Raw genomic sequence first — 18025 nt, 5'->3', positions numbered from 1 at the left:
GAAAAGTATTCTCTGAGAATAGATTGGCTATATGGAATTTACAGGGAAGAGTGTGGTACATTTTATTATTATCTGTACATTTGTGTTGTACTTCCTATATATCAGCAAAATGTATAATGAACTTATTCACCCACATATATATCTAAATCATAATGGATATATACCATATGTACATATCTGTATCTACATCTAGATCTAGACATATGAAAACAAACACATACATACCTCTTTTGGGTTGGGGAGCTAGTTAAATTTTTAGAAGCACACCTCTGTCTGAAGGTAGCCTTCAGCCTGACATGCAACTCAAACTTCTAGAGCAAGAGTTGGCAAACTGTAGCCTACTACCTGTTTTTGTACAACCCACCAGCTAAGAATGCGTTTTACATGTTTAAATGGTTGAGAAAACTCACTAGAATAATAATATTTTGTGACATATAAAAACTATATGAAATTCAAATTTCAGTGTCCATAAGTAAATTTCATTGGAACTCAGCCATGCTCATTCATTGACGCATTGTCTGTGGCGTCCGTCACACTAAAGCAGTAGAGCCGAGTAGTTGCAACAGAGACCATACAGCCCTCAAAGCCTAAAATATTTGCTATCTTGCTTTTTGTAGTAGAAGTTTGTAGTAGAGATTGCCTGTTCTGGAATATGTGGGTAGGTTCCTTGGCTGGGAGTAGTAGACACAACCAAGTGACCCTTTCAAGTCTTTTCTTGTCATTGGTCCCAGAAATACCTCCTCAGTAAACAGAGAAAATGGAATACCCAGAGGTGTGAGGGATTCCAGTCACTGACTCAAGGTCAAGGAGAGAGCCAGTGCCAACGTGAAAGTAGGAATGGAGTGTGAGATTTTCCCACTCCTTGTTTTGGGTCCCAACCACTGGATGACAGTGCCTTTCTTCCTGACTGCTTGTCCTAAAGCACTGAATAATTTTGTTGGGGGCTGTTAAATATTTACTGAGTTTTCTTGTCCAATGTGGTTCAGTTACTGTGTGTCTATGTGTGTGATGGGACCCTTCAGGATTAAAGGTGCTATATAAATCGAGGATTATTTTATGACTTGTTATTGCAAGTTGAAATATGTAAATGTGGTAATTCACTAATGTTATATTGGTGCATATATCTGGGAAACAGGAATGCATTATCCTTCCATTTGCGTCTAACATCATTTACATCCTTTAAAAAAAAAAACCCAATCAATTTTTTTTTCAAATGAGGAAACGCAGGAGAGGAAAAAAAATTCCTTTAATGCAATACTTCAGCTGAAAGTTTAATGACACAAAAGGCAGGCAATTCAAAGTTACAGTTCCCACAGCAACTGTAACTCTGCTATATAGCACATTTAGGCATAGATTTCACAGCATGTACTGCAATACAAAATACTCCACACTGGGCATGCAAGGGGGCAGAGTTATGGTTGCTATGGGTACCATGACTTTGAATTTCCAGATTTTTTGAGAGTTTAAATTCTCAACCAGAACATCACATTAATAGTTCATTTTTTTACATTGAAAATAATAAAGATTGTATCACTATTTCCACTGTCAAACCTATCTTCAGCTCAGTCCACTGCTTAGTATAAATACCTACCCAAACATATTCACCCTACTTGCTAAAATTAAACACATGACCTCAGCCCGGGGAGTATTTTGGTTTGCAAATGTATATGCGATGACTTTCACTGGATTAACTAAATTGCTCCCTCCTCCTTTCCAAAAATCACCAATAGGTTCAAGTTAACTCTTTCAGCATTTTAGCATATTTTATCTGTTATTCATGGGCTGAGAGGATATGATAATCATATTTGTTGTGTATGAATGTGTGATGTATATATTTGTAATTTATATCCTACTTCCAGAAAGAACTGGAGGCAGCCAACTGCATATAATTCATTTATTCATTTATTCCTTGAACATACCATGCAATTTTATGCCTTTAAAGGGTCTCAGGACCCTTTTCACTGTTAAAAATTGAGGACCTCAAAGAACTTTTGTTTATGGTAGCCTTATATAAATATATAAGTATATACATATATATTTACCACATTAGAAATTATAATTTATATATTTTAATTATTCATTCATTAACTCATGTAAAAATACCAGTAATAAACCCATTACATGTTGACTTACATTTTATTTTTCAAATAAAAGACTACATTTTTAAAAACAAAAAAACTTAGTGAAAAGACAGGCATTGTGTTACATTTTTACACATCTCATTAATAGAAGACAGCTGGATACTCATAGCTGCTTGTACATTCAATCTGTTGAATATCATAAGTCATGTAGCTTCTGGAAAATGCCACTATACTTTTGTGAGAGTACATGAGTGAAAAAAAGCAAATAATGTCTTTGTATTATTATGATCATTATTTTAACCACTTGAAATGGTCTCAGGGATTCCGATGGATCCCCACACTGCACTTTGAGAACAAGTGCTCTATGCATTTGCTTCTGCTGTTCTGCCAAGCATACATATGCCTCTTCCTCGTCTACGGCAAAACTCCTATTCATGCTTCAAGGCACTAGGGAAAATTAATTGCTCCCTTAGCTAGTCTCATAGAACTTTATACATATGCCAATCTGAGCATATATTTTGTATCCTTATAATTGAACATTTAAATGTCTGGGGGGGGGTTGCTGTTGTTAGATTATGAGTTGCTCAAAGGGGATCCATGTCCCATACATTTTCCCCTTGTTTTCTTGCATGGTACCTGGCATTCCATATGTATGGGATGTAGGAATTCAATTCAGCAAACAAGTAATGAAATAGCTCCCATTCATTGAGTCCATAATATATGTTAAGAACTATGTATGAATCGTCTCAAATGTAATTCTCATAATACTGCTGTGAAATTGGTACTATTATTAGTATCAGTATTTTTTTAAGTGAGAAAACTAAAGCTTACCCAAGTTGAACAGCCAGGGGTCATACACCATGACAAAGGATAGTAAAAAGCAGGAATCAGAATCTTTACTTTAAAGACATTTACAATCTACTTTGGGAGACAAGACAAAATGCACAAATGAAAGGCAAATAACAATATCAAATTAGCTAACAACAGACCATAAAGACTATAATTAAAAAAGAAATGCCTACCTAGTAGAAATGTCTATTTATCCAATGAATTTTTTAGATTCAAACTTTTGGAGGAGGTACTTTTATCAGAAAACCCTTGTTTTATTTATTTTTTATTGAAGTATAGTCAGTTTACAATGTTGTATCAATTTCTGGTATACAGCAAATGTTTCAGTCATACATACACATACATATATTTGTTTTCCTATTCTTTTTCATTATAGTTTACTACAAGATATTGAATATAGTTTCCTGGGCTAAACAAAAGAAACTTGTTTGTCTATTTTATATATAAGAGAACCCTTGTTTGAGAATGCACACCAGATATATACATATTTGTTTGTAAAATATATTTACTACTGCACTAATCTGTTACAAATGTACTAACATATACTAATATACTCAAAAATAGAAGTTATAAAGAACTTTAAAAGAATGAGATAAAAATATATAAAAAGGCATTCTAAAATTTTTTTTCAGCATCCTGATGAACTATGCACCCCACTTTGGAGCCAATTCATCTAGACAAGTGGCAGTCAATGTAGGCTACATACTAGGTTCATTTTGGGTATTTTAAAGATGTGATGCTGGGGTCCCACCCCCAGGGTAATCGAATCAGACTCTCTGAGCATGAGTACACAGGTCACAGGAATTTTTTATCCCCTTCCCCAAACAAGGAATTCTAATGTGCAACCAGAGGTAAGAATCACGGGTACAGCCGCCAAGGACTGTGGTGCCCTGACCCTGGAGAAAGCAGGGATGGCAGCAGCTTGGGAAGACATCACAGGGAAGATGGTATTAAAAACAGTTTCGAAATTTTTACTTGGAAGTGTTGAAAAATCTTGTTCTTAAAGTCAGGTAAGCCAATCTTTTAAATTCCCTCTTGCCTAAATTAATATCCATGTTTTTCTCTTTGGGAGCAGTACCGGTTTTGTGTGTACCCGGCTTGTCAAGGTATGGAAGTGAGGAGCCCTGAATTGTATCCTGTGCCTGGCTGAATATTTGTTCGCACCTCTTGGGCTATTTCTCAACAATAGTAATTACGAGGGTGGTGATTTCTGATGTCATAAAGTACTTTGCTTCGGGAAAGTTGCTTCTTTGATTCAATCTATAGGTGCTTAAATGGAATCCTGACATGTGTGTTCTGCGAGGTATCTCTTAGGGTTGTAGCCTTGTTTTACAGGAGGATGCTGAGACCCAGAGATGGGAAGTGGTGTTGGGTGACTTACGCAAGGCAGAGCTCTGAGGAGACAGGTTTGGGACATTGGTAGGGGAAGGAAGAGGAGGGTGACGGTCATTAGAAGATGTTTGATCAAATACATGGAATTTCACTTTCATAAAGTGCCTCGAGTCCTTCGGAGACAAGATGTGTGGGCAGAATGGACTGCAGGAATTGTGGCTTCTCCCTCCACCTTAAGCTAATCTCATCAACGTTCGGGTTGGGTTTTAAACATTTTAAAACAAATTACATGAAGACTCCAAACTCCAAAAGTTAGGAAGCCCCCCCCCCCGAGCACTCTGCGTCCCCATTCTTAGATCTGCTAAGACTGTTGTGGCCCAGAACCATCTCTGAATGAAGAGATTCAACTCGATGAGCCCTGAGTTTCCTTTGGACCCTCCATGACATTTCTGGGATTGTGAGCATTTTTAGTGTCACCCAAACCCGAGGACAACATTAGAGCACAAAAGTAGGTTCTAAAAATTCCCCTTTGTGCTCTAGAAGGCAGAGGAGAGGTAATCTTATGTAATTTGTACTTTGGGATCCCCAGGCTGGGGCCCATAGAATTCTGGGACAAATGTAGCCATGCTTCACCACACCTGCTTAACAGGTAGAAGACAGCACAGCCTGGGAGCTGCTTGACCCGGTGAACAGTGTCTTCCATAGACCAAGAAAACGACACGTTGTTAACTTGTCAAGTCTTTTTTTTTCATTTGGTCTAAATTGGGGTTCATGAAGTGGAAAACAATGCTTAAAACCATTCTTGTTCTTCACTCTTTAAAACACATGAAAATATTGGGAAGGTTCAAATGTAGGAGCCAGCATGACACTCTGTGTTCCTTTATGCCTGCTGTTTATGTCACTTCTGCATATCCTCCACTTTGCCTTCTTCACCATATCCACCTAAAGATGTCCAAAACACTGCATGAAAAATAGGCAGACAGTAATAGTACCTCATTGTCCTAAATGCCTGCGTGTACTTTACTTGGTAAATACTAGTATTAGCCATAGTTTAGAGGAAGACACCAAGGCACAGAGAAGATAAGTAACTTGCCTGAGATGAAACAGCTAGAAAGAGACAGAACATGGATTCAAACTCGGGTAATCAGTCTAGAGTATGTTTTTAACAATACATTTTGCCATCCCTTGACACTGTCAGGGATGTCACAGAAGAAGAAAATTCAAATGTTCAGTGATGTATTAAACAGTTTCCATCATGACTCTTGACTAAAAATTTAAATTAAAAAATGAAATTAGATCTATATCAACTTGGCAAAAATTTTATTTTATTTTTATATTGAAGTATAGTCAGTTACAACATGTTGATTTCTGGTGTACAGCATAATGTTTCAGTCATACATATACATACATATATTCGTTTTCAGTTTTTTTCCATTAAAGGTTACTACAAGATATTGAATATAGTTCCCTGTGATATACAGAAGAAATTAGTTTTTTAATGCATTTTTTATATAGCAGTTAATATTTGCAAATCTTGAACTCCCACTTTACCCCTCCCCACCCCCTTTATCCCTGGTAATCATAAGATTGTTTACTATGTCTGCAAGTCTGTTTCTGTTTTGTAGATGAGTTTATTAGTGTCTTCTTTTTCCTTTTTTATATTCCACATATGAGTGATATATGGTATTTTTCTTTCTCTTTCTGGCTTACTTCACTTAGGATGACATTCTCCAGGTCTATCCATGTTGCTGCAAATGGCATTATTTTATTCTTTTTTATGGCCGAGTAGTATTCCATTATATAAATACACCATAGCTGCTTTATCTAGCCATCTGACAATGGTCATTTAGATTGTCTCCATGTCTTGGCTATTGTATATAGTGCTGCTACGAACATTGGGATGTGTATATCTTTCTGAATTAGAGTTCCTTCTGGATATATGCCCAGGAGTGGGATTGCCCAGGAATTCATGAGCCCTGGTTCCACATACCTTGATAATGGCATTGTGTAACCCCTGACTGAGGTGTATCTGGTCCCTTACCTTCTTTGTGAAAAACCTGCCCAATTTCATTTTGGCCAAAGCTTATTGGAGATAAGGACAGAAATAATCTCACTCTTCTAATATCTTGGTATTATTGTTCCTCTGAAGTACTCAGATCTCTTGACACTCTTAGTGAATTACTATATTTACATATTTCAACTGAAATAACGAGTCATAAAATTATCAGTATGTGGCCAGGGCAAAATATAGGTGGAGGCAGCACAGGGACTTGCTGGCACTTCCATGGGTTTGGTCAGTGGCCTAGTGCAGGGGGATGCCACTATGCAGATGACCAGTCTGGATAATTCTGCCACAATTATCTGAGAAATTCTGACAAAGCCAAAATTAGGATTTGAGTCCTGTAGATAATTATAGCCATGGACAGGGAGACACAGAAAATCAGTGAAGAATGGCCCCTTGACTATCAGTCTAGTGATTTACCTACCATACCCGCTCTGCTTCTAAGTAATGAGTTACTTAATGCTTGTCAAGTAATTTTAAGTTATAAATCACCAAATACAAGGCATCATTAACGTCCAGTTGAAACTGCACAGGGAAATTTTTAGTTGGCAGTATATGAGTCCCCCAGTGGAGCCAATACTCCACGTCTGTACATTTTCTTGTCTACTTTTTAAAAAATCAGGTGTGGCAAGATATTTTAATCACCTCAGATGGCTGAGACCTCTGATTTTAGTATGATCTAAGATAGCTGTTCCAGACATCCCTTTAATACCATGCTAGGGGGTCAGTCTGATCAAATTCTTTACTAGTATGTGGATCACAAATGAGTCTGAAGAACAAGAGCCTGTAAGTCACCACCAGTCTCTTCCCTCAGACATGGCCACCTGGGATGGAACAGTGTGGCATTTCGGATAGAGGGACAAATCGCAGTGTAGTCAAAAGTCATACGTATACCACTGCAGGGGATGGAATTTTTAAAAAGAAAATGAAGCTTAGTTATTTCTAAACTAAATAACCTATAAATGTCAAGGTCACTTGAAGACAATGAATTGTGAAAATTAAGGGTTGCTTGGGTGTATTTGTGTTTGGAGTGAGGGAGTGGGACTTGGCTTTAATTGACAAACAAATTAGAAAAAATCGACTCAGCATTGCTATTGTAACTAGAAATGGCTTGGGCAAATGTAATCCAACTTCATCGAGAATACTTGATTCATCTCCCAATGGGGAGGAAAATCAAGATAAGATAGGAATTCTCCGTCTGGACTAAGGGCAGAGGAACTTGGGGTCTCCAGTGCCCACAAGGGCATCATATGACCGCTCCCTGGGAGATCCCTTTTTCCGAGTCCCCTGCTTCTCTCTTGGCTCTGGCCTCAAGTCCACGAGAAATCTGTCCCAAGCTATCGTCTTTTACTGCCTGGACGTGACAGTTAGAAGATCCACCCCCACCACAGCGCGGGGAGACAGGCGACAAATAGGAGGCCCAAATTTAACATGTAGCTCAACCTTTGACCACTAGAGGTCTCCTGGAAAGCAATGACCCGTATAACCCGGTTTATCCTCCTTCAAACCAATAGACTTGTTGAACAGACTTGGCGAGCCTGCTCTGCTGGAGGCCGCCTTATTAATAACGCCACCCACCCTCACCGCTCATGATGGCGCCAGCTTGGAAGGGGGAGGGGACTAGGCGGTGGCTGAGTCTCAGAGAGCCCTGGCTCTTCAATCCACGAAAAAGTCTGCAGACTCCGGGGCTACCCTCCTTGTACCCCACTTACTGACCAATCAAGACGAGAGATAGCCTCTCATTCGAGGTCCCCAGGTGGGCAGCGCGGAGTCCCACGGACTTCTAACTAGCGATGGACTAGTCAGGGGACCAATGTGCAGAATCACTTAGCATCAGGTCCACCAACAGGCCAGGATCCTCCCCGCCCCCTCCCCCAGCTTCTACCCACTCGTTCCTCCTGCGCCCTCCGCGCCCCCCTCCCCCGCCCCGTCTCCCTTTGCCTCGCAATCGCCGAAGTGGCTTGAGTTTAACCGGTGAAAAGAGATTAGGGAAACATTCAAGGTTCCTGTTCTGACCCATACGGTATTTTCTGGGAAAATATAGCTACTTCAAGGTGGGAAAGGAAAAAAAAAGTGGGGGGTGGTGGTAGGAAGGCGACGGGGAGCAAGAAAGGAAACAGCCAGGTTGAATTCCCAGTCTTTATCAAGCAATTCGCTCACCAATGAAAGAAAGCTGCAGTGGCAGATTCGAGCCACATGCGGTAGTGTGTAGCAATTAGTAGATAAAATGCTGACTAAAGTGCTAAAACATGAAGTATTATTATAGCCAAGGTCAAAAATGTTTCAGTTGTCTTTTGCAATTTGGGGGAGGGGGAGGCCCAGAGGTGCGTAGAGAGCTTTGGATTTTCGAAATGATTGCCTTCTTTCTTCAAACTGTACTTTTTTATTTTAATGATCCTGTTTATTATAGTCCAAGCTGCCTAATTATGTCACTGCTGTTTTTTGCAACTAACTTAATCCTCCTGATCCTTTATGAAACGATTCACAGACACTGAAAAATGTGTCTACTGCTCCCCCACCCCCTTGAGGGATGAGAATGATTTTTAATTTTTTACCTTTTAAATAAACCAAATAACCATATAACTTAAAACAGGGAGTTGGGTTTGGGCCAGCAAAACAGCAGGAATATAGATGTGTGGGTATGGGTTCCTGTGTTTCAGTATAAGAAAGAGCCCAGAAATAGTGTCATAGAAACATACACTGCTTTTTTCCCACTCTTCTTTTATACACAGTGAGTCCTAGCTACAAGCTTTTTTATAGATAAATAAAGCAGTTGTTTTCATGATTATAACTGTCCTGAATGGATTGTCTTCTTACAACATTCAATCTGTTTATGAGTATTTACTTTACATTAGCCCAAGGACCCTGCACTGCAGGAGTTTGCTTCTATTCCCCCGGGTGTTGGTGTCTCAAGTCTTACATCTGCTCTGTGATTGATGGAGCCTTGAATCCACGTTATTACTCTCTCACAAGCAGAAATCAAACAGGCTATTAACTACATTACTTCAAAGAACTGTTTCAGTACAATCTCCTTATCTTAATTGAAACTTTCTTTGTATGGATATTTGCTACACAGATAATTTACAGGTGCCTATCAAGCATCATATTAAAGAGGTAAAATAGAGGGGTTTTGTTTTTGGTTTTGTTTTGTAAACACACACCATTGTGATCTATAATTATAAAAACCATTCACAACACTGGACCAGACGTTTGATTTATTTGATTTTATTATGTTCATGGGGGGGATGGTGTTGGTGCTGTAAAAAGAGAGGGAAGCTACCTCTGAGATTCAGTTTTGAAACTTAACATTCATCTGATTACAAGACTGCAGATATTCAAAAATATTCAGACCTAGATCCCTGCAATTGTTAACATCGTAAAAACCTTATCAGGAGTTTACGAGAAGAGATTACGCAGCATGCAGCCTAGTTCTGCACCTACCTTGAAGAGACATAGAAGCAGGGTTTTCTAATTAGATGAAGTTCCTTACAGACCCTTAGAGACTTAGAGCACCAAAACCAGCAGAAGTTGCTTAGATGCTGGAAAGAGCTGTGTATTTTTTAAGAGAGAGATTTAATATACAATCGAGGGATACCCTCAGGCATTCTGTTGAGGTTTCCTGCATAAATGCTGCTGCATTGGTCATACAGGAAACTGACTCAGAGTCGATCTCAAATATGATCTTGTCAAAATACTGCAACTCAAGTTTTTAAATACAGGATTTCTCGAACTGGATGTATATATTTACACTAACAGGACAGAGACTAACTGAAGTCTTAGGCATCTCTCATGTATTAAAAAAATACGTAAAATGCACTTCAGTCAAGTCCATTCATATGTAAAAATGAACAAAATGGGTTATTCTAATCAAATGTCTGCAGTATGCATCATAAAGTTAAAAAGAGAGCGAGCGAGTACTAGAGAGCTGTAATTTCTCTTTGTAACCCATGTTTATAAAATGGAAAGATCAGATGAAATTTCAAGGAAGATAATTAAAGAGTAATGTGCAAGTCATAATTTGGCTAATGCAAAAGACGGGAGGCTGTGAATTGTTACATTGTCCTCCTTCATGGTGCAGAGTTGTGATATTACTTTAAATTATTAAAATAGTTTTCGACATATTTCAGAATACCGGCTCTTTGGCATGGGCTTTTATTACTTATTGTAATTGGAGGATCTGCCATTTTCTTTCGTTTATCTCTGTGTGTATAGAAACGAGATAGATCTTGCCTTTTATTACTTCCCCATGTTCTGAATCAAAAATGTGGTTTGGATAATGTTAAGTGCCCTAATTCTTACTGCAGCGGGGGCAGACGTTATGAAAAGGCATACAAATACACACAGAGGGTCTTTCCATCTCAAATCACTGAATATGAGGCATTTGTGCTGTGCCGGGTGTATTAACTTCAGCCATGTGAATATAATTTTCATTAAAGTAATCCTGTTTCAACTAGATGCTGTGACTAGAGGTGAAACGTTGCGAAAGCGTTAAAAATAGCTTACTAGTAATTTCAACATCCTGTAATTTTAACACAGATCAAGTTTCAACTGTCATACTATACAGACCTTATTCCCCATATAGTACATGTTTACTTTTTTAGCATGCCAGACCCACTTTGGAAAGATTGGTGCCAATATAATAAAACCGGAGGAGAGGGGAGTATACTGGAAGGAGTGGGAGGAGAACGGGGAAGGGGGTGGGGGAGCGTGGGGGAAGCGAGTACACCATTTTACATCAACACTGCGAAAATGCAATCTAGCTTGGCGGAGGACCGGCAGCTGGGTCGGAGCGAGCGAGGGCTTTGCAGTCTCTGCCTGTTCCTTGTTCTGTCGCTCTTAAGTTTCTCTGTGTTTGCATAATAGCCGTGCATGCAAACCTCGCAATGCTCCAGGGCTCCAGAACAATAAATATACACATTTAAAACCTTTATTGTCTTACCGTTCATGCCCCCGGTTTTCAACAGCTTAATTTCTGGTTGTATTTAACTAGTTTGCAAATGGATTTTTTCAGTTTCAAACTATTATTGAGGAAGCTCCCCTCCCTTTTTTTGGCGGGGGAGGGGTTGGGGGTGGGGTAGGAGTTGGTATATTATTCCTGTAGCGCTGGGTTATATAAACATATTATCATTTGAGAGCGCCCTTGGCGTCCATCAGCATTGTAAACACGTACTAGTGTATATACTTCAAAATTAAAGAATGCACACGCAGAACCAGGAGCCTGAATTCATATTCTGAGGAGACTCGCTGCTCGCATTTATTGATTTATCATGCATCGTTTATTGTTCCAGTCCGTAAATGCAGTAGCTATCCGTTCAATATTGTTTGCAAAACCCTGAGATGTGTGTGCACTGCTCACTTGTCTTTCTGTTCTTTTTTTTCTGAGTATTTTTTTTTGCGAAGCGAACAAATGCATTAATATTTATATGTTTATATAATCGATAACCCACTTTTCCCTTCCATGTAAATAGGCATCAAAAGATAATTTTAACAGATTAGTTCTCGAAAACATGGCAGTGAGGAAGCGTAATTTAACTATCAAACAAATCTACATGTCTAATAACAGCAAATCTGCTAAGGAGCATTAGAAAGAGGAGCAGCGCCCCGGAATCTCTGCAGGAAATGTTCTTTATATTAGACATATACAAGCAGGTCCTGTCAGATGCACAGCGGAGCTCGCTAGCTCTCGTCTCTATCAAAAATCGCATCAAACGACATCCCCGGACAAGGGAGAATGGGAAGAGGGAGATCTCATCTTCACACAGTTTTAGGGTAGATTTTATTTTTACAAACCTCCCTATACGTTTCTTGCCTTGATCCATCCGCTTCCCGCCGAGATCGGACGGAGCCTTTCTCCCGATTACGAATTTGATCAACCCACATTTGGAAGGAAACATACACAGTTTTGCCAGGAGCTGAAAATTGAGATGTCAGAGAAATATTGGGACATATTTTAAATCATTTTGGTGCCTAAGGGGAGGCAAGAGCTTAGTTTTATATTGAGACATTACGCCGGCTGAAGGCAGAGAATGTTTTTCCCTGCCAGGACCTGATGCAATCCATTCAAGCCAACAAGTTTGGAGAGAATGTTGAGTTCAATCAATTCAGAACGTCGAGATGGAGCCCAACTCACTCCAGGTATTTCGCTCTCCTCCGCTCCTCCGATCCCGGCACCCCCCAGCCCCCCAGCTCACCCACACCTCTGCACCCACCCACACCCCCCACAAACTTTTCACTAAACTTTTATCCTCTGCATCCCCCCAAATCATTTTTATTGTTTAAAAAAATCCCTGCACTGATCATACATACATAATGTAATTTTACCGCCTCAGATGGAGAGGTGGGGGGGGGGGCGGAGTTTTTTTTTTTTTAAGGGAGGCAGAAAATTTGTGGGCTCTATTATTTTTCTACCCAGCTTTTTATCTGTTGGCTCTTCTGTATTAAGAGTGTGGATGTCTGTGTGTAAATGTGTCTGGGAATAGACGTTTGTGCTCTGATGGCTACATTATTTATTTGGTGCTTTTTTTCCCCTGCAGTGGGTCGGCTCACCGTGTGGCTTGCACGGACCTTACATTTTCTACAAGGCTTTTCAATTCCACCTTGAAGGCAAACCAAGAATTTTGTCCCTTGGCGACTTTTTCTTTGTAAGATGTACGCCAAAGGATCCGATTTGCATAGCGGAGCTCCAGCTGTTGTGGGAAGAGAGGACCAGCCGGCAACTTTTATCCAGCTCTAAACTTTATTTCCTCCCAGAAGACACTCCCCAGGGCAGAAATAGCGACCATGGCGAGGTGATAAACTTGTATCTCCCTCTCTTCTCTCTTTATTATTTTTCCCCTAGTAGTGCTTATTACAGGGCAAGCTTGAAAATACTGTATTCACTTCTGCAGGCGAGCAGGATCGACTCCTTTTTTAAAGGGGTAGCGCCACTAGCTGGGGCTCGAGTATTTTGCCATTGTCAGAGTTTGGCTGTCAGCTTTACAAAGAGGATCCAACTGCTGATTTTAGTCAAGATCAAATAACTTGTTCGAGAAGGGTTTTGTTCAAGGGTGTGTGTGTGTGTGTGTGTGTGTGTGAGATCGTTCGCTCTCCAGCTACTGCCGCTTGAACATCACATGCTTTTTATATTTTTTGCCTTTTGAAAATTTACCTTCGCGTTTTGCTCGGTTGGAGATGGGTGGCTTTCTTTCGGTGGGTTTCGATATTGTTCACTTTTTTTTTTAAAGTAAGTATTTGATATGTTTAAGAGGGCGGAAATTACGAAATGGAGGCAGAGTGAGATCAAAAGCTATTGAGTTGGCAAAGACGTGTTGAATAAAGTGATAAATGACAGGTACTGGAATAATACATTCAAATAACTTGCAGATCTGCCCGGGCGGATTTCAAAGCGGTCGTGTAACCGGCACAAACACGTTAAGCATTAACAACTATCTCTCGTCCCCACCCCCTCCCCCCGACAAGCCATTTGATGTTCTAGTTTTCAATTACTCCACGCAAAGTGGACGTCTTCCAGCGCGATCTTTGGGGATGTGTGGGACGCAAACAGGGGAGGGAAGGGCAGAGGGGTGTGTGCTCGCCCACTGGCCCTGAGGGTCCGGCGTCCTCCGTGCCCAGACGGCGCTCCCGGGGAGGGTGGGGAGGAACCGAGCCTCCCCGGCACGTTTCTGGGCGGCCGCGGGGGCGCTCGCCGCGCTCCCGGGAGGACGCCCGAGGTGAGCCCGCTGTCACCGGGCGCCAGGGCGGCCGTCTCTCTTCGCCTCTGTCATTTAATATGTGACCGCAGTTCTGCGGGCTCCTGTCGTCAGCTGACCGACCTCAGCGCCGTGGTACCTACCGGGCTAACTATTTTGGGGAGGCTGTGTCCACGGCGTGGCGGGGTGGGAGGGTGCACGGCCGCCTGGCAAGGCTTTGTGTTGCCCAAGCTAGAGCAGGGTAATCAAACTCAGACTTTTGAGGGCAGTAGCTCTGTGCCAGTCTCTCGAGCTTTCGAGGTAGGTGTAAGGATCTTTTTGTTAAATGAATGGTTCTCCGTTTAACTCATCCCGGAGCTCGAAGCTGCCTGCCAGTCCTTCCAGAATTCTTTGGTCTGATGGGAGTTGATTGTACTTTTGGCATCTCCGGTTCACTCCTCCCCAGGATCGATCGAATTACCCATCAGTGGTCTATGCCGGTTAATTACGGGAGTTTGTCAAAACGTTCGCCCTCGAATCTGCGTCTTCGGAAATAAGCCCCTCCCTCTCCCTAACGCCTCACCCCCAGCACCCCCCCTCCTCCACCCTCCCGGCCAGCTTTGGGTTTTAAATGTTCACATTTCCCGATGTCTGCCTGCAATTTTACAAAGGTGTTGTTTGGAAATACTGTGAAAAATCCTGCAACCTACCAACAGGTTGAGCTCTTTTCCCCTCCCAAGGTCTAGCACGGCCCCTTCCCCCGACCCAACTTTCCTGCGCAGCTGTCTTCCTCCCCCTCCTGATTTCTTATTATTTGCTTTTCAAATTTATTACTTCAACATGGCCTGTGATCTGGAAAAGGGAAGGATTAAATATCCAGAAAAGAGCTGGTGCCTAATAGACTTCTGACTAAACCCAGAAGGAAATTATTCAGTGTTTTATGAGATATTTTGTGGCCACGCTTTTTTTAAAAATTGAAATTGGAATATTTTTAAAGACCCCGAATTGACCCCACTTAGTCCAATTTTAATTTCTGTTGTGTAATTAAATGATAGGTTCTGATTTAAGAATAAAAGAAATATTAGCTGAAGGTTGCCTCTGTTAGAATTGCTGATAGTGAATAGATACATGGTTAAACACAGGATTTTTAAAAGAAATTATTCTTTATGGGGAAATGTAAGCGAACCATTTTAATGATCTTTGCATTTCGTCACTGCTATATGAGCCATACCTGAGAAAATTAATCTTGCCATTTAAAAGTAAACTCTAGGGGGTTTGCGGAGGGAGATGGCTCTATTTATAATCCTCAGCTGCATATACATCGTCTAATATTATGCATGATTTGTTTTTTAATGCTAACACGGCTGGTAATTAGCTGTATGATTATACTTGTATATTTCATTAGGACTTTGGCTGATGTCATTGTGAATTATACAGCCATATTAAAACAATTTTCAATTGAGATAATGACACGCCTCAAAATTATGCAAATGCCGCCTGCATTGTGCAAAATAATTATGACAAATGTAAAGCAGGTAGAAACTTTCCCAATGCAGATCAGTTTTCCACCCTGGTGATGTCATTTCCCCCTGGCCTAAGTTAGTCATTCATTAGCAGAATAGCAGCAGCAGTCTCCTCTGGAGGAGAGCCTACAGAAACCAGCATTTACTGCTGGCACCTGGAGGGGGCAACAGGGCCCTCTCATTAAGACATTTGCTTTGTTTTCACTTACTCTATTAACTTGTTTATATACAATAAAATGATTTTTATTATTGATTTTAAATAGTTTTGAATGATGCATTTGCCATTTGCAATGCATAACTGAAAGAGAAAGGTTTCTTGGTGGTGTGCACTGTTACTTGGAGAAAATGTTCAGCACATTTAATCAGCCAGTACAGTTTATTTTAAGTAACCAAATGGAGGTTAATAATTTCTTGATTGAGCTGACATCAGCAACCATTTCAAAAGGACAGCCAGGACTCGGTATGCTTTTTTGGTTTAAGAAAACTATTCTGTCTTTTTATGATTTCTTGAAATATAAAGATGTCAGTTCTAAAAACAGGAAAATTTTATTATTGTGCGAGATTAGAAATAGCGTCCCTGTATGGTTTGCTATAATTTGCAGAGGGTTTTTTGGTGGGGGTGGGGTGGGAATTTTCTTATTGATCTTTGCAATTATGTGAGACTGGATAAGGCAGGACTTTATATACCCATTTTACAGATGAAGACAGAGGCTTAGAGAGGTTATGTGGTTTGTCAAAGGTCGCCAGCTAGACCCTGGGCCTTCTTATGCTTTAGGTTTGCTTTATTTTCCCACTGAAACTTACCCTTGAAACTAGAGCCTAAATACATCATATTATATTCTAGATGTGTGTATTAATGTGGGCAGTTCCTTGTACATTTTAGAACTATGACTTGCCAGTCAGCTTTGCTAAAGGTCACCAGATATTTAGGTAGCAGAACCATTCTTATTCTAGAAAGTTCAGTTAATGCTAGCCAGTGATATGTAACAATAGCATTTACATTTCAATACTATTATTAATAATCATTAACAAAGATTACTAGTTTTAATAATTATGATAATGATTGCTATCACTGCTGCCTTCACATACTTAACAGTGCTGGCTGTCACAGCTGACGTTGAGGAAAAGCATTCCAGGAAGAGTCACATCTTGATTCTATAACTTTCTATTGGTTTGACCTTGAATAGTCATCAACACTCTGAGCCTCAGTTTCTTCAGCAGCAAAATGGGAACAATAATAAGACTGTGGGTTGTAAATATCAAGAGGCATGATGTGGGCAGAATTACTTTATGAACTGAAAAGTACATAAAAAGAAAAGAGTTATGATTATGGTGGTCTTTAGGTATTTGTAATTCATAAATAAGAAACATAATATCTTTTATGTCTGTGTCGAGGTTCCTGGGTCTAATCATGATACTGTCTTGAATTATTATGAAAGCGCAGAGCTGGGCCATATGCAGGGAGTGAGCGTCTTCAGTAATTACCTACAATTGCCATATTCAGCCAGTAGCTCTTCAGAGGAGGAAAATGGCAAAGTAGGCGGGTAATTGGTTGTGTTACTGGGTAACTTCTGATTACATTCATTTTCAAATTGCCAAGTGCTTAATCTGTTGGCAGTATACCCTCTTAGGTGGATGTGCGAGCTTGGATTTCAGCCTGCCTAGCTGTGGGCTGGAATCTACAACAAGGTGTGCTGGTCCCCTGCAACAGGAAGTGTATGAGTAAGCCAGTGATGTCAGGGAGTCAGAATCAAGTGCATCTGGGCCTTACAGATTCTACCCTGCAGCAAGAATTTCTTAGAGTGGTTTGACTGTCACCGGCCTCCCTAGTTAAAAATGCATATTCTGGAGCCCCTACTGAAGTTAATTCAATTAGAATCTCTGGAATTGGGGTCCAGGATTCTGCATTTTAAACAGCTTTGCTCTTGCTGTGTGATCTTGGGCAGGTTTTAAATTCTGTGCCTCAGTTTGCCAATCTATCAAATGGAAATATGGGTACCAAATTCCCAGGATTATGTTAAGGATTAAATGAGTTAATACATGGAAATTGCTTACAGCTGAGGTTGGCACATAGTCAATTCTATTATGGTTGACTCATTATTATTGTCATTTTTTAAAACATTTTTTATTGAGTTACAGTCATTTTACAATGTTGTGTCAAATTCCAATGTAGAGTACAATTTTTCAGTTATACATGAACATACATATATTCATTGTCACATTTTTTTTCACTGTGATCTATCACAAGATCTTGTATATATTTCCCTGTGCTATACAGTATAATCTTGTTTATCTATTCTACATATGCCTGTCAGTATCTATAAATTTTGAATTCCCAGTCTATCCCTTTCCACCCCCCATTATTATCATTAATATTAGTATTATAATTCTCAATAAAGTTTGAAGCCACTACCATGGATCTTCCTAAAGAGAGCTCTTTCTCTAAGAGAGGGCAGCATCTAGGTTCATTTGCTAGAACATACAGCCAATTCTGTAACCCCCGAGTAGGCT

The 18025-nt window shown here is 40.2% G+C and overlaps 1 protein-coding gene across 1 annotated transcript in view; it reads left to right on the top strand.

The window, feature by feature from the left end:
* ARID5B (AT-rich interaction domain 5B) overlaps nucleotides 1-18025 on the top strand; it is a 206240-nt gene that overhangs the window by 18258 nt on the left and 169957 nt on the right. The window contains exons 2-3 of the mRNA XM_006209104.4: nucleotides 12368-12459; nucleotides 12858-13112. Coding sequence (XP_006209166.1) covers nucleotides 12439-12459; nucleotides 12858-13112 — 276 coding nt within the window. The 5' untranslated portion in view covers nucleotides 12368-12438. The remainder of the gene's footprint in view (nucleotides 1-12367; nucleotides 12460-12857; nucleotides 13113-18025) is intronic.

The sequence above is a fragment of the Vicugna pacos genome, chromosome 11 (assembly GCF_048564905.1).
Source record: "Vicugna pacos chromosome 11, VicPac4, whole genome shotgun sequence".
Lineage (NCBI taxonomy): Eukaryota > Metazoa > Chordata > Mammalia > Artiodactyla > Camelidae > Vicugna > Vicugna pacos.
The sequence above is the reverse complement of the archived record's forward strand: the minus strand, read 5'-3'. Positions and strand labels throughout refer to the sequence as shown.